The 16656-nt window shown below is 43.8% G+C and overlaps 1 protein-coding gene across 1 annotated transcript in view; it reads right to left on the bottom strand.

Annotated features, from left to right (window-relative positions):
- The window catches only part of NALCN (sodium leak channel, non-selective), a 254133-nt gene that overhangs the window by 17625 nt on the left and 219852 nt on the right, over positions 1-16656 (bottom strand). Inside the window, exons 29-35 of the mRNA XM_064143801.1 lie at positions 13954-14074; positions 13771-13869; positions 6676-6769; positions 6031-6137; positions 5568-5642; positions 1381-1500; positions 283-351 (exon numbers count right to left, since the gene is read on the bottom strand). Coding sequence (XP_063999871.1) covers positions 283-351; positions 1381-1500; positions 5568-5642; positions 6031-6137; positions 6676-6769; positions 13771-13869; positions 13954-14074 — 685 coding nt within the window. The remainder of the gene's footprint in view (positions 1-282; positions 352-1380; positions 1501-5567; positions 5643-6030; positions 6138-6675; positions 6770-13770; positions 13870-13953; positions 14075-16656) is intronic.

Below are 16656 nucleotides of genomic sequence, written 5' to 3'. Positions count from 1 at the left end.
GAAAACATTTTTAAGATGCTGCTTGGTACTGAAGTGTTGGTTTTGGTTTTTATTTTTGTAAAAAATGCATTTTTTCCCCCAGTAACCATAATACTGTGCAGTACATTATACAGCACACAGTGTGTAAAACTGGAGACTGCTGCTTGAAGTCTCCTTTTATTTATTTTGGTTTTGGCATATAGAATGGAGCCTTACAGAACGTGAACCAGAGACATGCAGCAACTACTTCTTCAGGCTATTTTATGAGCACTGCAGTGGTTGTAGTTCCTAATTTATACTTACATGCTTCCCACAAATGGAGAAAAACCTGAAGACAATTACACATGCCCCCATCATGTATGTGTAGGCATTCTGGAACAGAAACATATAAGACTTAATATGCTGTCCCCACCAGGGATCTCATGGAAGATCATGACAATTAGCCATTTAATAATGTAGGACAGTTTCCATAGGTAATAAGAGAAATAAACTAGTAGCACCATATTTCAATGATGCTGGAGCAGTAAGAAACTAGCAGAAGATGCTCTACCACTTCAAAAGCACTAATCCAACCTCTTCACACATCTAACAAAGAAACCATTAAATCTAGTTGAGCTGTAATTATACCCAGTAGCCCCAGTCTACTTGTCTAGACAGCCGCTGGCTTATGGAAGCTCCTCAGGCCTTCCAAGATACTCAGCATCATGGAGCAAACTGTTAATGTCAGGGCAAAGTGAGTAGTCACAGAAGACAGGTTTTAACTCCAGACAGAGCTTGGGGCAAACAAGAGAGAAGCCTGCAGCCATTATGAGGTTGTGATTTTGACAAGTATCAACTATCCTTTCTCCTTCCCTTGTAAATAAGCGAACCAGGGATGTACGTAAATTAAAAAAAACTAGGGTGGGATGGAGGGAGAGATGATTTCCTTCCCTCTCTTCCACACCTTTTTGAATTAAACAAAATTAGCAGTCAAGAATTGCTTCTGGTTTTGGGACAGATTGTATTGTTTGGGAATTTTGAATCTATGCCTTCTCCCAGTCTCCTGCTTCTGCCTGGATTCTGTGAACTGTCTCTTTATTCCTTGATGCTCGTGAGACTGCTGTTGAGAGGAGGTCCCAGCCTCTTCAAATGCTTCACTTTCCTCATCACATCACTCCTAAAGACTCCTGTCTTCTACCACACTTACAGACTCACTATGCCTCTACAGTAAGGCAAGTTTTGTATTTCATCACTGGCCATGGGAAAGGTTTCTTCTCAGCATGAAGCTCAATTTGCTTCAGCCATATTTCAGCCTTACTAAACCCTCAAGGCTTCATCTGAATGAATAGCAGTGATTGTACTGCTGGTGCTTAACAGATAAAATTAAGCTTAATCACTGGAACTGCATTTTGCAAATCTTACCAGTAAGGCAAAGTGAAGTATCACCCATATAACTCCAAGAGATGTCACCAAGAGATCATAGCGATTTCTTCTGCTTTGCCAGAAGCCAGATGGTGACATGGCAATGATCTTCATTGTGACCTATGGATAAAAGCAGTTTTTCAATTGTTCTAAAGAAATAGTTATTTCTTTCTATAAAAACCCTCTTCCATTCTCTATAGTGTTTGATGAGTTCATCTTAAAAAGTAGTCTCAAACAACCAAGGGCACATTTCATTTCAGCTAACTGCTCCCACGTGGGCCAGTTAGGGCACTGGAGTAGTGCAATCATACAAGCTTCCCCTAGATGGAGGAAAATGTGCTTCTGGAAAACCACAGATGATCATAACCAGGTGATGAAGAATATTCTGGAAGTCTCTCTCTCTCTCTGTCAAGTATTGAGGGAAGGACTGCAGCTGACAAACTGACTGAACGTTTACTGTACAGATTGCTGAGGTGAATGCTGGCTTAATGTTTCTCACAGTTACACAAATCATGAAATGAGAAAATTATTACATCAGTAATATGTAGCTACAAGAGGTAGTAGCATTCTAACTCTCTGTCTGTAAGTATGCTAAAATCACATTTGAACTCAAGAAAATAATTGTGTTCTGTAGCACATGTATTTCAAATTCATTAAGAAGCTTCCCCTCATTGCAAACACCTCTTACTCCCTGCTCAGCACCTTCAGTACTCAGCAGCATGTAAAAGAAAGAAGCTCAGAATAGAAAAAGCAGCACATTCTACAGTGTGTCTAGTAAAAGACAGCAGCCAAAGTGCTTGACATTTCCAATAGAGGTAATGGCAGCACAGAGAGGAGGCTCAAGGATAGATACTGATAAAAAATAGTCACAATAGCTAACAGGTACCAAAGTAGGGTCATGCATGTAGAGGGAACACCAGAAAGTTTCTCATATACAATTTATATTAAACCTTAAAGCAAATCCAGTGCTGTTATATAAAGGCTATAAATGTCAGGCATTCATTACATGACTTTTTCCATACCACCCTGCCACACTGCCATTTAGCAGTGTTCTTTGTATTTCTGAAAGCTAAACCATATGTAAGAGGACATTACATTTGAGGTAAAAGGCTGATTTTCCAGTTAGATTTTTTCCCCATATAATATTTTCGGAAGCCTGACTACAAAAGGAAGAATAAGGTCTCTGAATTTCTATCACTGAAGGTACCTGAAGGCATTTTGCCTTCTTCTGCCTGGTCAGTTGACATGCCCTAGACTACAGAAAATAAATACAGGGGCAGGCAGGGATTACAAAAGACCTGCAAACATCTCTGCCCTTCTGTAGCAGCTAGCAGAGAAAAGAGGAGATCAGCTAGGGCACTCAAAAATGTTGTTTGCTTGCTTGGTTTTTTTTTTGTTGGTATTTTATTTCATTTTATTTTAATGCCTTCAGTTATTTAGACCACTAAATCTCACTGTGTATCTCCCTTGCTCACAGAGAGAGCTTAAACACCTACCTCACATGCAGCATTTAGGCACCTAAGTTCAAATGTCTATGATATTGAACTGAGTATCACAATGTGCAAAGAAAAAAAATCATATCTTGCTTTATTCTGTGATCATCAGTGTGACAAAATAGTGAGATCTCTGAATTCTTCCTGTTCTTCTGTACCACACATATTGATGTAAGTAGTAGAGGTATAAAACTGAATCAGAAGTCCTTAGACTGGACATTGGGCTATTAGTTATGCAGAAAGCCTTGACCTTCCTTATGGACCATGCTAGTGGAAGCAGACCAGGTATATAGCAGACTAAAACCAGACTGGGCTGAATTAGAGAAGATCTTGAGCAGGAAGCTGCTCCCTCTCTTGATAAATTGCAGATGTGCTTAACACCTTCTTTGCCTCAATCTTCAATAGTGGGACAGGCTGTTTCCAGGACAACCGGACTCCTGAACTGGCATATGGAATCAGGGGCCAGTACAGTCCCCCTGTAATCCATGAGGAAGAAGTAAGGGACCTGCTGAGCCACTTGGAACCTCACAAGTCCATGGGACCAGATGGGATCCATCCTAGGGTGCTGAGAAAGCTGACAGCTGAACTGGCTAAGCCACCCTCCATCATTTTTCAACAGTCCTGGCTCACTGGAAGCTGCCAATGTGATGCCCATCCACAAGAAGTAAGTTTGCAGATGACACCAAGCTAGGAGCAGGTGTTGATCTGTTGGAAGGTAGGAGAGCCCTGCAGAGTTCCCTAGACAGGCTGGATGGGTGAGCAGAGGCCAAGGGGATGAGATTTAACAAGGCCAAGTGCAGGGTTCTGCACTTTGGCCACAACAACCCCAAGCAGCACTACAGGCTGGGGACAAAGTGGCTGAGAGTAGCCAGGAAGAAAGGGACCTGGGGCTACTGATAGATAGTAGCTGAAGATGAGGCAGCAGTGTGCCCAGGTGGCCAAGAGAGCCAATGGCATCCTGGCCTGCATTAGGAACAGTGTGGACAGTAGGACAAGGGAGGTTATTCTGCCCCTGTACTCAGCACTGGTCAGGCCACACCTTGAGTACTGTGTCCAGTTCTGGGCTCCTCAATTCAAGAGAGATGTTGAGGTGCTGGAACGTGTCCAGAGAAGGGCAACAAAGCTGGTGAGGGGCCTGGAACACAAACCCTATGAGGAGAGGCTGAGGGAGCTGGGGGTGTTTAGCCTGGAGAAGAGGAGACTCAGGGCAGAGCTCATTGCTGTCTACAACTACCTGAAGGGACATTGTAGCCAGGTGGGGGATGGCCTCTTCTCCCAGGCAACCAGCAACAGAACAAGGGGACACAGTCTCAAGTTGTGCCGGGGTAGGTATAGGCTGGATGTTAAGAGGAAGTTGCTGCCAGAGAGAGTGATTGGCATTGGAATGGGCTGCCCAGGGAGGTGGTGGAGGCACCGTCCCTTGAGGTGTTGAAGAAAAGCCTGGATGAGGCACTTAGTGCCATGGTCTAGTTGACTGGCTAGGGCTGGGTGTTAGGTTGGACTGGATGATCTTGGAGGCCTCTTCCAACCTGGTTGATTCTATGAACTCAGTGTGATAGCTTGCCCATTGAGACTGTCAATAAATTCTGGGGGGCTCTGAGAAATTAATTTGAAATTCTAGAAGCATATTTGTTTCTCTTGGTAGTAGAAGAGAAAAAAAAAGCATTTCTAAAGACATAGTTAGTAGGAAAATTAAAACCTCTCTGTGTATGATACAAACCAAACTCTTCTGTGTTTTTTCTCAGTCTCTCAGGAGATACTGATTTCTCCTGGGTAGGGAAAAAGGAAGCAACAACATGGACACACTCTAGCTGCAGCTTCTACAAGGTAATCACTTCATTGTTTATTCATAACTGCTGGCAAAACCTATCACTGGAACACAGGAACTGTCATATTGGATTAGGGCGGTAGAAAATATATTCTACTACCCTATTTCTGATAGTGGTCAGTATCAGCTATTCAGAGGGGACTGAAAAGAAAAATACTCACTCACAAACTTACAAAACAATTCCTTACTAATCTAACCACAAAGGAAACATCTTCTTAAACCTCATAGATGTGTGTAGCTTTGCACTACAGATATGCATCAAAAAATATCTGCTTGTAAAAATGTGTTTAAGTCCTTAGATTCCAGTCTTATGAAAACAGACTAATTACACCTTGCAGAGTTGGCTCTGCTGATGATTTTCTTATAGACAGAGAACCATTACCACAGAGGATCCAGATCTGCACCAAAATGTTATACAGTACAGAAATCTGATGTAGTTTATTAAATGGTATTGAAATAAAATGCAATACTGGAAGAGCCCAACAAAACCTAACTGAGAGAGGTTCGACAATGTGACAGCTACAAAACAGTGGGGATTAATGCATCAGGCAAAACACAAACAGATCGAGCAGAACTATGACACTACATAGGACTTTTGAATTTAATCAGAGGTGTTCTGCAAGAAGAGTTTGCCAAACACATGTTGAAATGCTCAGAGTTGAATCTATATAAAAGGACACAAACTCAAGCTGGGGGAGAAGCATGACTATAAAAGATGAAAAGTTTATTCCTACAGTATATGTTCAAAGAAAAATGACATGGAGAGCTTCAAATGCACATGTTCAGAAACAGAACCACAGTGAAGAATGAGACAGCATCCCTAAATGCAACTAATCTTAGTGTCAAGAAGTGATAAAATAGATTACCTCAAGCACAAAAATGAAGGTGAAAACAACTGACATTGTTGCTAAAGGCACAGTCACCGGATCTGCAGCATCCCACTGAAATGCAAACAAAATCTGTTCAGAGAGGAGTAGCTGTGAAGCAGAACTAAATCCCTCTTCATTACCCTAACTTTTCTTGAAGGCTTTGTTAATGAAAAAACATACTCTAAAACAAGTGACATCTTGGTGTATTTTTTTTGGTGGCTTTACAGATTAACTGGAAATTTAAAATAGTGGACTAGGTTACAGAAAGGCAGACACTGACTCAGCTTCACAAGACACAATTAGTCTACAGTGAACTCTGCCAACTGAAGTTGCTGTATTTAGAGGTTCTGTTTTCCTACCCTCATCACAGTAATGGATCAACTGATCATTAATTTGTATTAGGAAATGTGTGACATATGCCATACTACTATAATGAAAGGCTTAAATGAAACGTAATTACCTTAACTGATAACAACACAGACTGGGCCAGAACAAGTACAGCAATAGTTCTCTTAAAAAATGGATGCTGAGTTATGTCATACATCTTAGCTCTAAAGCCATCATTATCTGAAGAAGAAAGAGGATCAGGAGGAGAGTTAATAAAGCACGCAGTGATATTTTCCTCCTATTTCTTGACACATTTTCCATGTTCATTAGTGGCCAAATAATCCTTTACAAGTTTCAAAATACATTTGTAATTTTCTGCTACAAATTCCCATACCAGATAGGGCTCCCAATCACCTAGTTTTGAATACTGCCCACCGATGTCACATGAAGGCTTTGGTGCTCGGAGGGCAGTGCACCATTCAACTGCTACCAGGTTAACACATTCTATTCATATCATTAACAGCCAACCATAAATATTTTTCATTTAGAAATTAGTTTTGTCATTGAGGCTTATTCTAAAATCACAGAAGCACAACCTTTTTTTGGGTTGATTTTAACAGCCTTATGCAAAGATCTATAGTTGGAGCCCATTTCCACGTTAACTTAGGCACAACCTTCTAGTGGCCTCATGATTGCAATTTTAATTTGAATTGCAGACTCCTGGGGAACTATGAACACTGTGGCTCAACATGAAACAAAATCAAAATATCTTTGATACCAGGACGAGGTGGGAGATGAAGAGGTTGTGCTATCTTCAGTCTACTTTTCAGATCTTCCCATCGTCTCTGATCTACAGTCAGCAAAGCTGTTCCCTTAATAAACAAAGAGAAGCGTGTAAAGCTTTTGTCACATAAAAGTAAGGACGTTTAATGCTGTAAACATGAAAACATTTTCTTTGGTGCCTGAAATCAAGTTACATACACAAGTAATACACTTAAGTAATACACTGTTTGGGTGAAGGACTCCAACGTATCAGCTATTACTCAAGAGGATGTCTGGATGCATTAGCTGTGAGTTTCTGGGACTCAACTCAGCAGGCACAGTTGTTGCTCTTTGTAGCTGCAGCCCAGTAGTGAGCAGTGAAACACTGCAGGTGGTCTTCCATTTGACTGAACATCATTTTGCCAGGAAGCACTGTTTTAAAGAGCAGTCGATTTTGTCCAGACTTTGCTGTAGAAAATCCTGCAGCTTGTCAGCGCCGCTACAGTTTCTCAGGGAATGAGCCCTCCATGACACTGCTGCCACCCTCCACAGTGTTTCTGCTCGAGGTGTAATTGAAATAGAATAATAGTATGCTATGAGTCTACAACAGTTCTCCACAAAGGAAGCGCCTTTAGGATGGGCTATGGTTGATGACAATATGTGTGTTTTCATAACATAGGAATAAACAAGCAAACACCAAACATAATTCAACATTATTTAAAATGACCTTCAAACCCCAAATGAGGTTCTCATCACTTCAGAAAACTGAAAAATCTCATGGAAGGAGTCTGTGTTTATAAAAACAAGGGAGACCTTTTCAAAGTAAATATCACAAGTCCATCGCCCAGACACTTGCAGCCCTCCAGTCAGCATGGAGCCACACGGACCTAGGCGAGGGCTGGTGTGATCTTTGAGGCTTGCCTTAGCATTGGCTTGTGTAGATGCTGGAACTGCAGCTGGCTGTGCAACTCGTAAGGTCAGGATTTCTGCCTCTCCAAGGACATAATCTCTCTACAGAGCCTCCTTTGAGAGGAGGCACCTTCCAACACAATGCAGACAATGGGACGGATCTAAGGATTTCTACTCTTTGTGTCAGGTCCAAACCATACAATTTAGAAATGCTTAAATAAAAAGGAAACTCACTGAGCCCAATGAGCATGTCTGGTTTATACTCTCGGAGGGCTTTGCAAACAAGATAAAAAGTGGCAAAAGCAATGTGGCAAAATCTAGAAACAGTGATGTCAAGTCAGGCTGGATAGATGGGTAGAGTCCAATGGCATGAGATTTAACAAGCCTAAGTGTCACACTTCGGCCACAACAACCCAATGCAGCGCTACAGGCTGGGGACAGAGTGGCTTGAGAGTGGCCAGGCAGAGACTGACCTGAGGGTACTGGTTGACAGCTGACTGAACATGAGCCAGCAGTGTGCCAATGGCATCCTGGCCTGTATCAGGAATGGTGTGGCCAGCAGGACCAGTGAAATCATTCTGCTCCTTTAGTCAGCACTGGTCAGGCCACATCTTGAGTATTGTGTCCAGTTCTGGGGCCATCAATTTAAGAAAGATGTTGAGATGCTTGAACATGTCCAGAGATGAGCACCAAGGCTGGTGAGGGGGCTGGAGCACAAGCCTTACAAGGAACGGCTGAGGGAGCTGGGGTTGTTTACTCTGGAGAAGAAGAGGAGGCTCAGGGGAGACCTTAACAGTGTCTACAACTACCTGAAAGGAGGTTGTAGCCAGGTGGGACTTGGTCTCCTCTTCCAGGCAACCAGCGATAGTATGAGAGGACACAATCTCAAGCTATGCCAGGGCAGGTTTAGGCTGGACGTTAGGAAGAAGTTCTTTGCAGAAAGCGTGATTGCCCATTGGAATGGGCTGCCCAGGGAGGTGGTGAATTCCCTGTCCCTGGAAGTGTTTAAGAAAAGACTGGATGTGGTGCTTATTGCCATGGTTTAGTGGATTAGATGTGTTACTCAGTAACTACCACTTCTGCTAGTGGAATCTTTACAAGGGGACCACAGCGCAGAGCCCCTTGAGGGGGACTACTCCTGGAAGAGTTGTGTTTGCCTTTGGATTTCAGCTCAAAATTGCCAGATAATATTTGAGTCAATCACTGCCAGCTGAGCGCATGTCACTTGAAAGCTCTTTACAAGTGACAGGTAGGGGTTATGAAACACGGAGTGGTAGAACACTTTGGGCTACTGGCTTGTCCCTTGAGACAGTCAAAGACCCAGCGCAGAGCCCTCTGTGGCAATTCCTAGTGCAACACCTCCATGCCTGCAGCTCCAACAGCTTACAATAAACACCAGAGCACACCAGTAAATATTTCAGGCTTTTTTAAAAGAAAATTGTTCTGGCAGGAAATATTTCATTCACTAATTGTCCAGCTCTGACTCTCCTCAGCAACTCCTGACTACCTGCCATGAACTTTCTAAAGCCAACATTTACCTAAAACATCACCAGCTTGACCAAGTAACTAGCTTTAAACTGATGCAACTTAAATCTCATCAAATGGGCTGTGCTTTGCTCTCTCCTCTCTGGGATACTGCCACTTCACACATTTTTTAGTTCCTGGACCTTTCTTCTCTCTACTTGAATATTGATCAGGCTGAGATTCCCCCCCCAGTGTATAATTAACTAACATACTCTTTTTTTTTTAAACTCAAATCTGAAGATATTTTATTTTCCCTATAGTAAATACACAAAAAGTAACAAGTACTCAAGAAAAAAGAGAGAAAAAACAAACATATGTCTTAGGAGCTACCTGAAGTTACTAAGGAACAACTGGAGAAGCTGACCCAGAAGACATAAATTATTTATACTGACTGTATTTCTAGTATCATGTAAATTCTAGAGAAATATTGCATGATGTGAGGGGCCTGGAGCACAAATCCTATGAGGAGAGGTTGAGGGAGCTGGGCCTGTTTAGCCTGGAGAAGAGGAGGCTCAGGGGTGATCTTATTACTGTCTACAACTACCTGAAAGGGCATTGTAGCCAGGTGGGGGGTGGCCTCTTCTCCCAGGTAACCAACAATAGAACAAGGGGGGACAGTCTCAAGTTGTGCCAGGGTAGGTATAGGCTGGATGTTAGGAAGAAGTTCTTCACAGAGAGAGTGATTTCCCATTGGAATGGGCTGCCCAGGGAGGTGGTGGAGGCAGTGTCCCTGGGGGTCTTCAAGAAAAGACTGGATGAGGCACTTAGTGCCATGGTCTAGTTGATTGGACAGGGCTGGGTGCTAGGTTGGACTGGATGATCTTGGAGGTCTCTTCCAACCTGGTTGATTCTATGATTCTATGTGCCTGCTCAGTGTAATCTGCAGGGAAATGTTACTAGTGAGCAGTGTTTTAGATATCCAGACTATGACATTCACTGTATTCATATATGGAATTGAGGGAAGAGAGATGAAAAGGTGGCCAAAGTTTGAGCAAAATGTACAAGCAGAGAAAATAACCCCAGAATGAGAAACAAAAAAACCCAGATAATTCTCTGAAAATAATAGGAACCTTAGTTTAGGTCCCACACCTCAGACTTCCATGTTTACATTGGTAGCTCATGGGGGCAAACTGGGTTAAGGTGAACTGTTTAGTTATCTCCTGTGCTCACAATCCTTCTAAGCCTTATGTTCACACCTTCCTGTACCCACTCATCTTGAATCACAGTAAACATAAACAAACCTTTTCTTCTCATACGAATTTGAGCTGTCTTTAAAAGCTCCATGTCTGGGAGAAGAGAGTGCTACAGCCATATATAATTAAGGGTATTTTCTTGCTATTCATATTTCAAACTTCAAAATAAAAAACTGGTGAAAGGTTTATGCTGATACAGTGTATAAATCACCTCAAAAATACCTTTGCTTGTTGGACCAAAATCACCTTATTTCATATCTGAGAGCTGACTAACACATATGAATAATGAGTTATGAGTTATTGGAGTCTCTCTAATTTGTAAAAGAAATCTCATGAGATACCTTTGCAGGAGACAGGCTGATACAGTGAACTTGATCTAGTGAGTGACTCCTATGGAAAGAGTGGGAACTAGGAGAAAAAGCACTAAGAGATTTACAGCACTTAAAGTTTGCTTTATTTTCACAAAAGCAGGCATACTAGCAAGGGCAAGGCTCCACATCTTCTAGTACTCTTTTTTCTGTGGCAGTAGCCAAAAGTAGATGCCTGTAGATGTGGCAAAGAAGACACACTCAATGTGGATGAAAAACTGAAGAGTAGTGTACTATTTATTCACTCCTCAACAACATAAAGGTATTGTTGTTGGAGTGAATAAAGGAAAGGTGCTTGATCAGCTATGATCAAAAGATACTTATGAGCAACCTCTGAAGGTGTTAATCTGTTGGAAGGCGAGGAGAGCCCTGCAGAGGGACCTGGACAGGCTGGATAGGTGGGCAGAGCCCAAGGGGATGAGATTTAACAAGGCCAAGTGCAGGGTACTGCACTTTGGCCACAACAACCCCAAGCAGCGCTACAGCCTGGAGACAGAGTGGCTGGAGAGCAGCCAGGAGGAAAGGGACCTGGGGGTACTGGTAGAGAGTAGCTGAAGATGAGGCAGCAGTGTGCCCAGGTGGCCAAGAGAGCCAATGGCATCCTGGCCTGCATCAGGAACAGTGTGGCCAGTAGGACAAGGGAGGTTATTCTTCCCCTGTACTCAGCACGGGTCAGGCCACACCTTGAGTCCTGTGTCCAGCTCTGGGCCCCTTAATTCAAGAGAGATGTTGAGGTGCTGGAACATGTCCAGAGAAGGGCAACAAAGCTGGTGAGGGGCCTGGAACACAAACCCTATGAGGAGAGGCTGAGGGAGCTGGGGGTGTTTAGCCTGGAGAAGAGGAGGCTCTAGGCAGACCTCATTGCTGTCTACAACTACCTGAAGGAAGATTGTAGCCAGATGGGGGTGGCCTCTTCTCCCAGGCAACCAGCAATAGAACAAGGGGACACAGTCTCAAGTTGTGCCAGGGAAAGTACAGGCTGGATGTTAGGAGGAAGTTGTTGGCAGAGAGAGTGATTGGCATTGGAATGGGCTGCCCAGGGAGGTGGTGGAGGCACCGTCTGTGGAAGTGTTCAAGAAAAGCCTGGATGAGGCACTTAGTGCCATGGTCTAGTTGACTGGCTAGGACTGGGTGCTAGGTTGGACTGGATAGTCTTGGAGGTCTCTCCCAACCTGGCTCTATGATTCTATGATTCTATGATTCTATGTTTCTTCTTCTTGCCTACACTCATGAACCTGTGAAAAAGTTATTGAGAAAACTGACCTGTGAAGAAAGTGTAAAGGGAATGAAGAAACAATTTATATTACAGAAATGCCCAACTAGCATCTCGACAGTTTCATGGACTATGATGTACCTAACAGAAACATACATAGCTAAATACATCATAACTATAGAAGGAAAACATAAAAATACTTTTTACACTTCATGGAATATTTTAAGGACATGTAATTTAAATAAAAATACCTTTTTTAAACAGATTTGCTGAAAAATATTTTCAGTATAAAGCTGACACTTTTGAAGGAGAGGTAATACTACACAGCTTAAGAGGAAGGGGTAAAAGCAACTGTAAAAACCCATTGCAATTCCCATACTGGAGAAGTTTCAGCTTTGTTAATTCCCTAGCTAAAATTTGGTGAATAAGAAAATAAATAAACAATACACTGCTCCTTGATCTCAGATCAGATGTATTTTAACAAAAATGACTGCACTTCAACTCAACAAATTACACTGGAGTCACGCAAACATAGAAATAGTCTCTGAATAGCAGGGGGTTTGGGCTATTTATCTGGCTTGCAATCTATTTGACGTCAGTTCATGATGGTCTTGTTTGCCCATTCTGGACACATGGCAGTGGGCTGCTCAGCTCCCTTCTAGAAGTGCCAGAGTCTTTAGCATCCAGTTCGTCTTCAGGACTAGCATATTGGGTAGTCCTGAATCTTCAAGCCCCAGAGTACACAATCATCCTTTTCCTGCAGTGCCATGAATGATAAAAATAGCACTAACTACCTTCAACACAAATGTCTCATTATTTTGGAAAGTTTGAACTGAAAGATGAAAAGTGTTAATAATTATATCTAGGTGCCAGAGAGGCACCACAAGAGGCTCAGAAAAAAGGTGGTCAGATTAAGGGCTGTGCAGTGCACATGCAGCAGTCCTGTCCAGAGGATGCTATCTTTAGCAAGTGTAGACAGGAGCTGCTCTGTAACAATTTGCCTGGGGACAAGTTTTTCTACTTTTCACCATGACTGGCAAAGCCCATGTGAACTGCAGTTTATTTCTAGAACGCTACCTGCTTTTTTGTTTAAGTGATGGACAATTAATTTCACAAGGCACTCTGCTGTTTGGCAGGAAAAGGTCAGGCAGCTTGTCCCAGGTTCAGGCCATAGAGTTAAAATTTTTTTTCTGGGGACTAGGATATTGTTATTCAATCCCATAATTCTGCTATCTCTTTATAGACTCACAATAAGGTCAGTTCGTTCTCCTTTCCTCCTCCTCATGCCCTGAGAGTGTGGCAGGAGCCAATTTATCGGGATCATGTAAGCAGTAGGTGGAGGTGTTGGGGAGGATTTAGTTTTTTGGGGATGGGGGAAACTTCAAGGGGGTTTGCCATGATAATTGCTTTGTAATGTCTATCGCTGTATTCTCTCTCTCTAAATAAATTCTGTATTTTCTCTCCAATTTGATTTGAGAGTTTAACCTCTGTCGTCTCTCTTTAAAAACCCACGACAGAGCTTTATTGTGAATCTGCAACACTGAAATTGCAGGGTTCTGAGACCCCTTAGTTGTAACACACACATGCACAATGTATCTTCTTATCTGCCACCCTGTGAATGCTCACATCAAACTACAACAGCAGGATGTGGAGCATCTCTAACTACGTTGTGCTTTAGGTTCAGTCTCCATATGGCATTGTGGCTGCACTGTAAACTCATACAGCTTTAAAAGAGCGTGGGATGGATTGCAACTGCCCTAGACTTGAGTTTTGCAGGAAATATGGAGCAGGCTACTTGGAGACTTGCAGGTTGTTAGATTGGTAAGTCACTGCAGACAGTGTAAAATCAGTGTCAGATTTCTTAAAGAGACAGTTCTCCACATGATAAAAAAACTTCTCCATACCTTGTTTTCATTGAAATTAGCGATGACGACTCCAACAAAAAGAGTCAGCCCAATCATGCAGCCAAGGAATACAAAAACATGAATGTAGATTCCATGGATCTGAACAGATAAAAACAATATTAATACTTAAAACTAATCAAAGTTTGTGCTGTAGTATTTAGTGTTTCTGGTATGTCTCCTTACCGGCCCAACACGATGAATAATAACATCTCTGACTTCCACCCAGCCTTTTAATGAAAGAACTTCGAATAGTGCCAGCATTGCATTCCCCACATTGTCAAAGTTAAAATTCCTGGGATTTGCCCTGAAATGCAGTACAAAAACAGATGTAACTTCTGCAACAAAGCTCTTTCTGTTACCTGGATTTTTCATGTTCTAACATCTTAAATACCTTGCAAAGCTGCAGAGATACAGGCTGGGGTCGGAGTGGCTGGAGAGCAGCCAGACAGAGAGGGATCTGGGGGTGCTGATTGATACCCGCCTGAACATGAGCCAGCAGTGTGCCCAGGTGGCCAAGAGAGCCAATGGCATCCTGGCCTGCATCAGGAATGGTGTGGTCAGCAGGACAAGGGAGGTCATTCTGCCCCTGTACTCTGCACTGGTTAGACCACACCTTGAGTACTGTGTTCAGTTCTGGGCCCCCCAGTTTAGGAGGGACATTGAGATGCTTGAGCGTGTCCAGAGAAGGGCGACGAGGCTGGGGAGAGGCCTTGAGCACAGCCCTACGAGGAGAGGCTGAGGGAGCTGGGATTGTTTAGCCTGGAGAAGAGGAGGCTCAGGGGAGACCTTATTGCTGTCTACAACTACCTGAGGGGTGGTTGTGGCCAGGAGGAGGTTGCTGTCTTCTCTCAGGTGGCCAGCACCAGAACAAGAGGACACAGCCTCAGGCTGCACCAGGGGAAATTTAGGCTGGAGGTGAGGAGAAAGTTCTTCACTGAGAGAGTCATTGGACACTGGAATGGGCTGCCCGGGGAGGTGGTGGAGTCGCCGTCCCTGGGGCTGTTCAAGGCAGGATTGGAGGTGGCACTTGGTGCCATGGTCTAGCCTTGAGCTCTGTGGTAAAGGGTTGGACTTGATGATCTGTGAGGTCTCTTCCAACCCTGATGATACTGTGATACTGTGAAAGCTTCTGAAAAATATTACACAGGGTTCCATCTCGAGAATAAGAATACAGTGGCAACAGCCATAAATACATACAGCATAAGGTTTTGATTCCTGTATGTATTTTATTATCCAGGGAGGTGGTGGAGTCACCATGCCTGGAGGTGTTCAAGGAAAGGCTGGATGAGGCACTTAAGTGCCATGGTCTAGATGACTGGATAGGGCTGATAGGTTGGACTGGATGATCTTGGAGGTCTCTTCCAACCTGGTTGATTCTATGATTCTATGATTCTGGTATTAATTGGAATTATTGATTCACAGCAATAAAGCACATGCTGCTGCATTTCAGTGCTTCTGTCAATGAAACTAGCAGAACACAGCATTCATGAAAAACAGATCTGCTGGTGTTGGCCAGATTCTAACACAAATTTAGCTGAAAAAGGCCAGCAGTCTCAAATTCACATAAATGATTAATATTCTAAAGTCTGTGAGCCTGTTTAGAAAATGTTGTTCCTTATTTCAGTATCATTTGGAACTGATGGTTTAAAGGAGAAGTTACTGAAAGGACATCACACAGATCCTTAGATTCATAGAACGGTTTGTGTTGGAAGTGACCTTAAGGACTGTGTAGCTCCAGTACCCCTGCCATGGGTAGGGATACCTTCCATTAAACCACATTGCTCAAGGCCTCATCCAACCTGGCCTTGAGCAGCTCCAAGGAAGGGACATCCACAAACACTCCAGGCAACCTGTTCCAGTGTCTCACCACCTTTACTTCAAAGAACTTCTTTCTAACATCCAGTCGACATCTACTCTCTTCTGGCTTCGATCCATTCCCTCTTGCCCTACAACAAGCCCTTGTAAAAAGTCCCTTCCCAGCTTTCCTCTAGGCCTCCTTCAGGTACTGGAAGGATGCTATAAGGTCTCCCTGGAGCCTTCTTTTCCCCAGGCTGAACAGGCCCAAGTTTCTCAGCCTGTCCCCATAGGGAAGGTGCTGCAGCCCTCTGATCATCTTTGTGGCCCTCCTATGGCCCTGCTCCAGCAGTTCCATGTCCTTCTTCTGCTGAGGCTACCAGAACAGGACACAGTGGGGTCTTCTGACAGCAGAGCAGAGGGGGAGAATCACCTCCACTGTCAAGCTTCTTTGGATGCTGAGCAGGATACGGTCAGCCTTCTGGGCCACGCCTGTACACAGCTGGTTCATGTTGAGCTGTTCAACAATCGACAGACCCCAAGTCCTTCCCCTCAGACTGCTCTTGAGCTGCTCCTCACCAAGACGATTTTCTGCTTGGGCTTGCCCCAACCCAGGTGTAGGACGTTGCACTTGGCCTAGTTGAGCTTCATGAGGTTGTCCTGGGCCCACCTCTGCAGCCTGTCCGGCTCCCTCTGGATGGCATCCCTTCCCTCCAGTGCATTCAGTGCCACTGTCCGTACTGCTGACGAAGATGCTAAACAGCACTGGTCCCAGTACCAACCCCTGAGGGACACCACTTTCAGTGGCCTCCATCTTCTTGGCTTTTCTATACTATATGCTCAATTCAGGAGAGATGTTGAGGTGCTGGAACGTGTCCAGAGAAGGGCGATGAAGCTGGTGAGAGGCCTGGAACACAAACCCTGTGAGGAGAGGCTGAGGGAGCTGGGAGTGTTTAGCCTGGAGAAGAGGAAGCTCAGGGGGGACCTCATTGCTGTCTACAACTACCTGAAGGGAGGCTGTATCCAGGTGGGGGTTGGTCTATTCTCCCAGGCAACCACCAATAGAACAAGGGGACACAGTCTCAAGCTGTG

The sequence above is a fragment of the Pogoniulus pusillus genome, chromosome 5 (assembly GCF_015220805.1).
Source record: "Pogoniulus pusillus isolate bPogPus1 chromosome 5, bPogPus1.pri, whole genome shotgun sequence".
Classification (NCBI taxonomy): domain Eukaryota; kingdom Metazoa; phylum Chordata; class Aves; order Piciformes; family Lybiidae; genus Pogoniulus; species Pogoniulus pusillus.
This window is presented reverse-complemented; position numbering and strand designations above follow the sequence as displayed.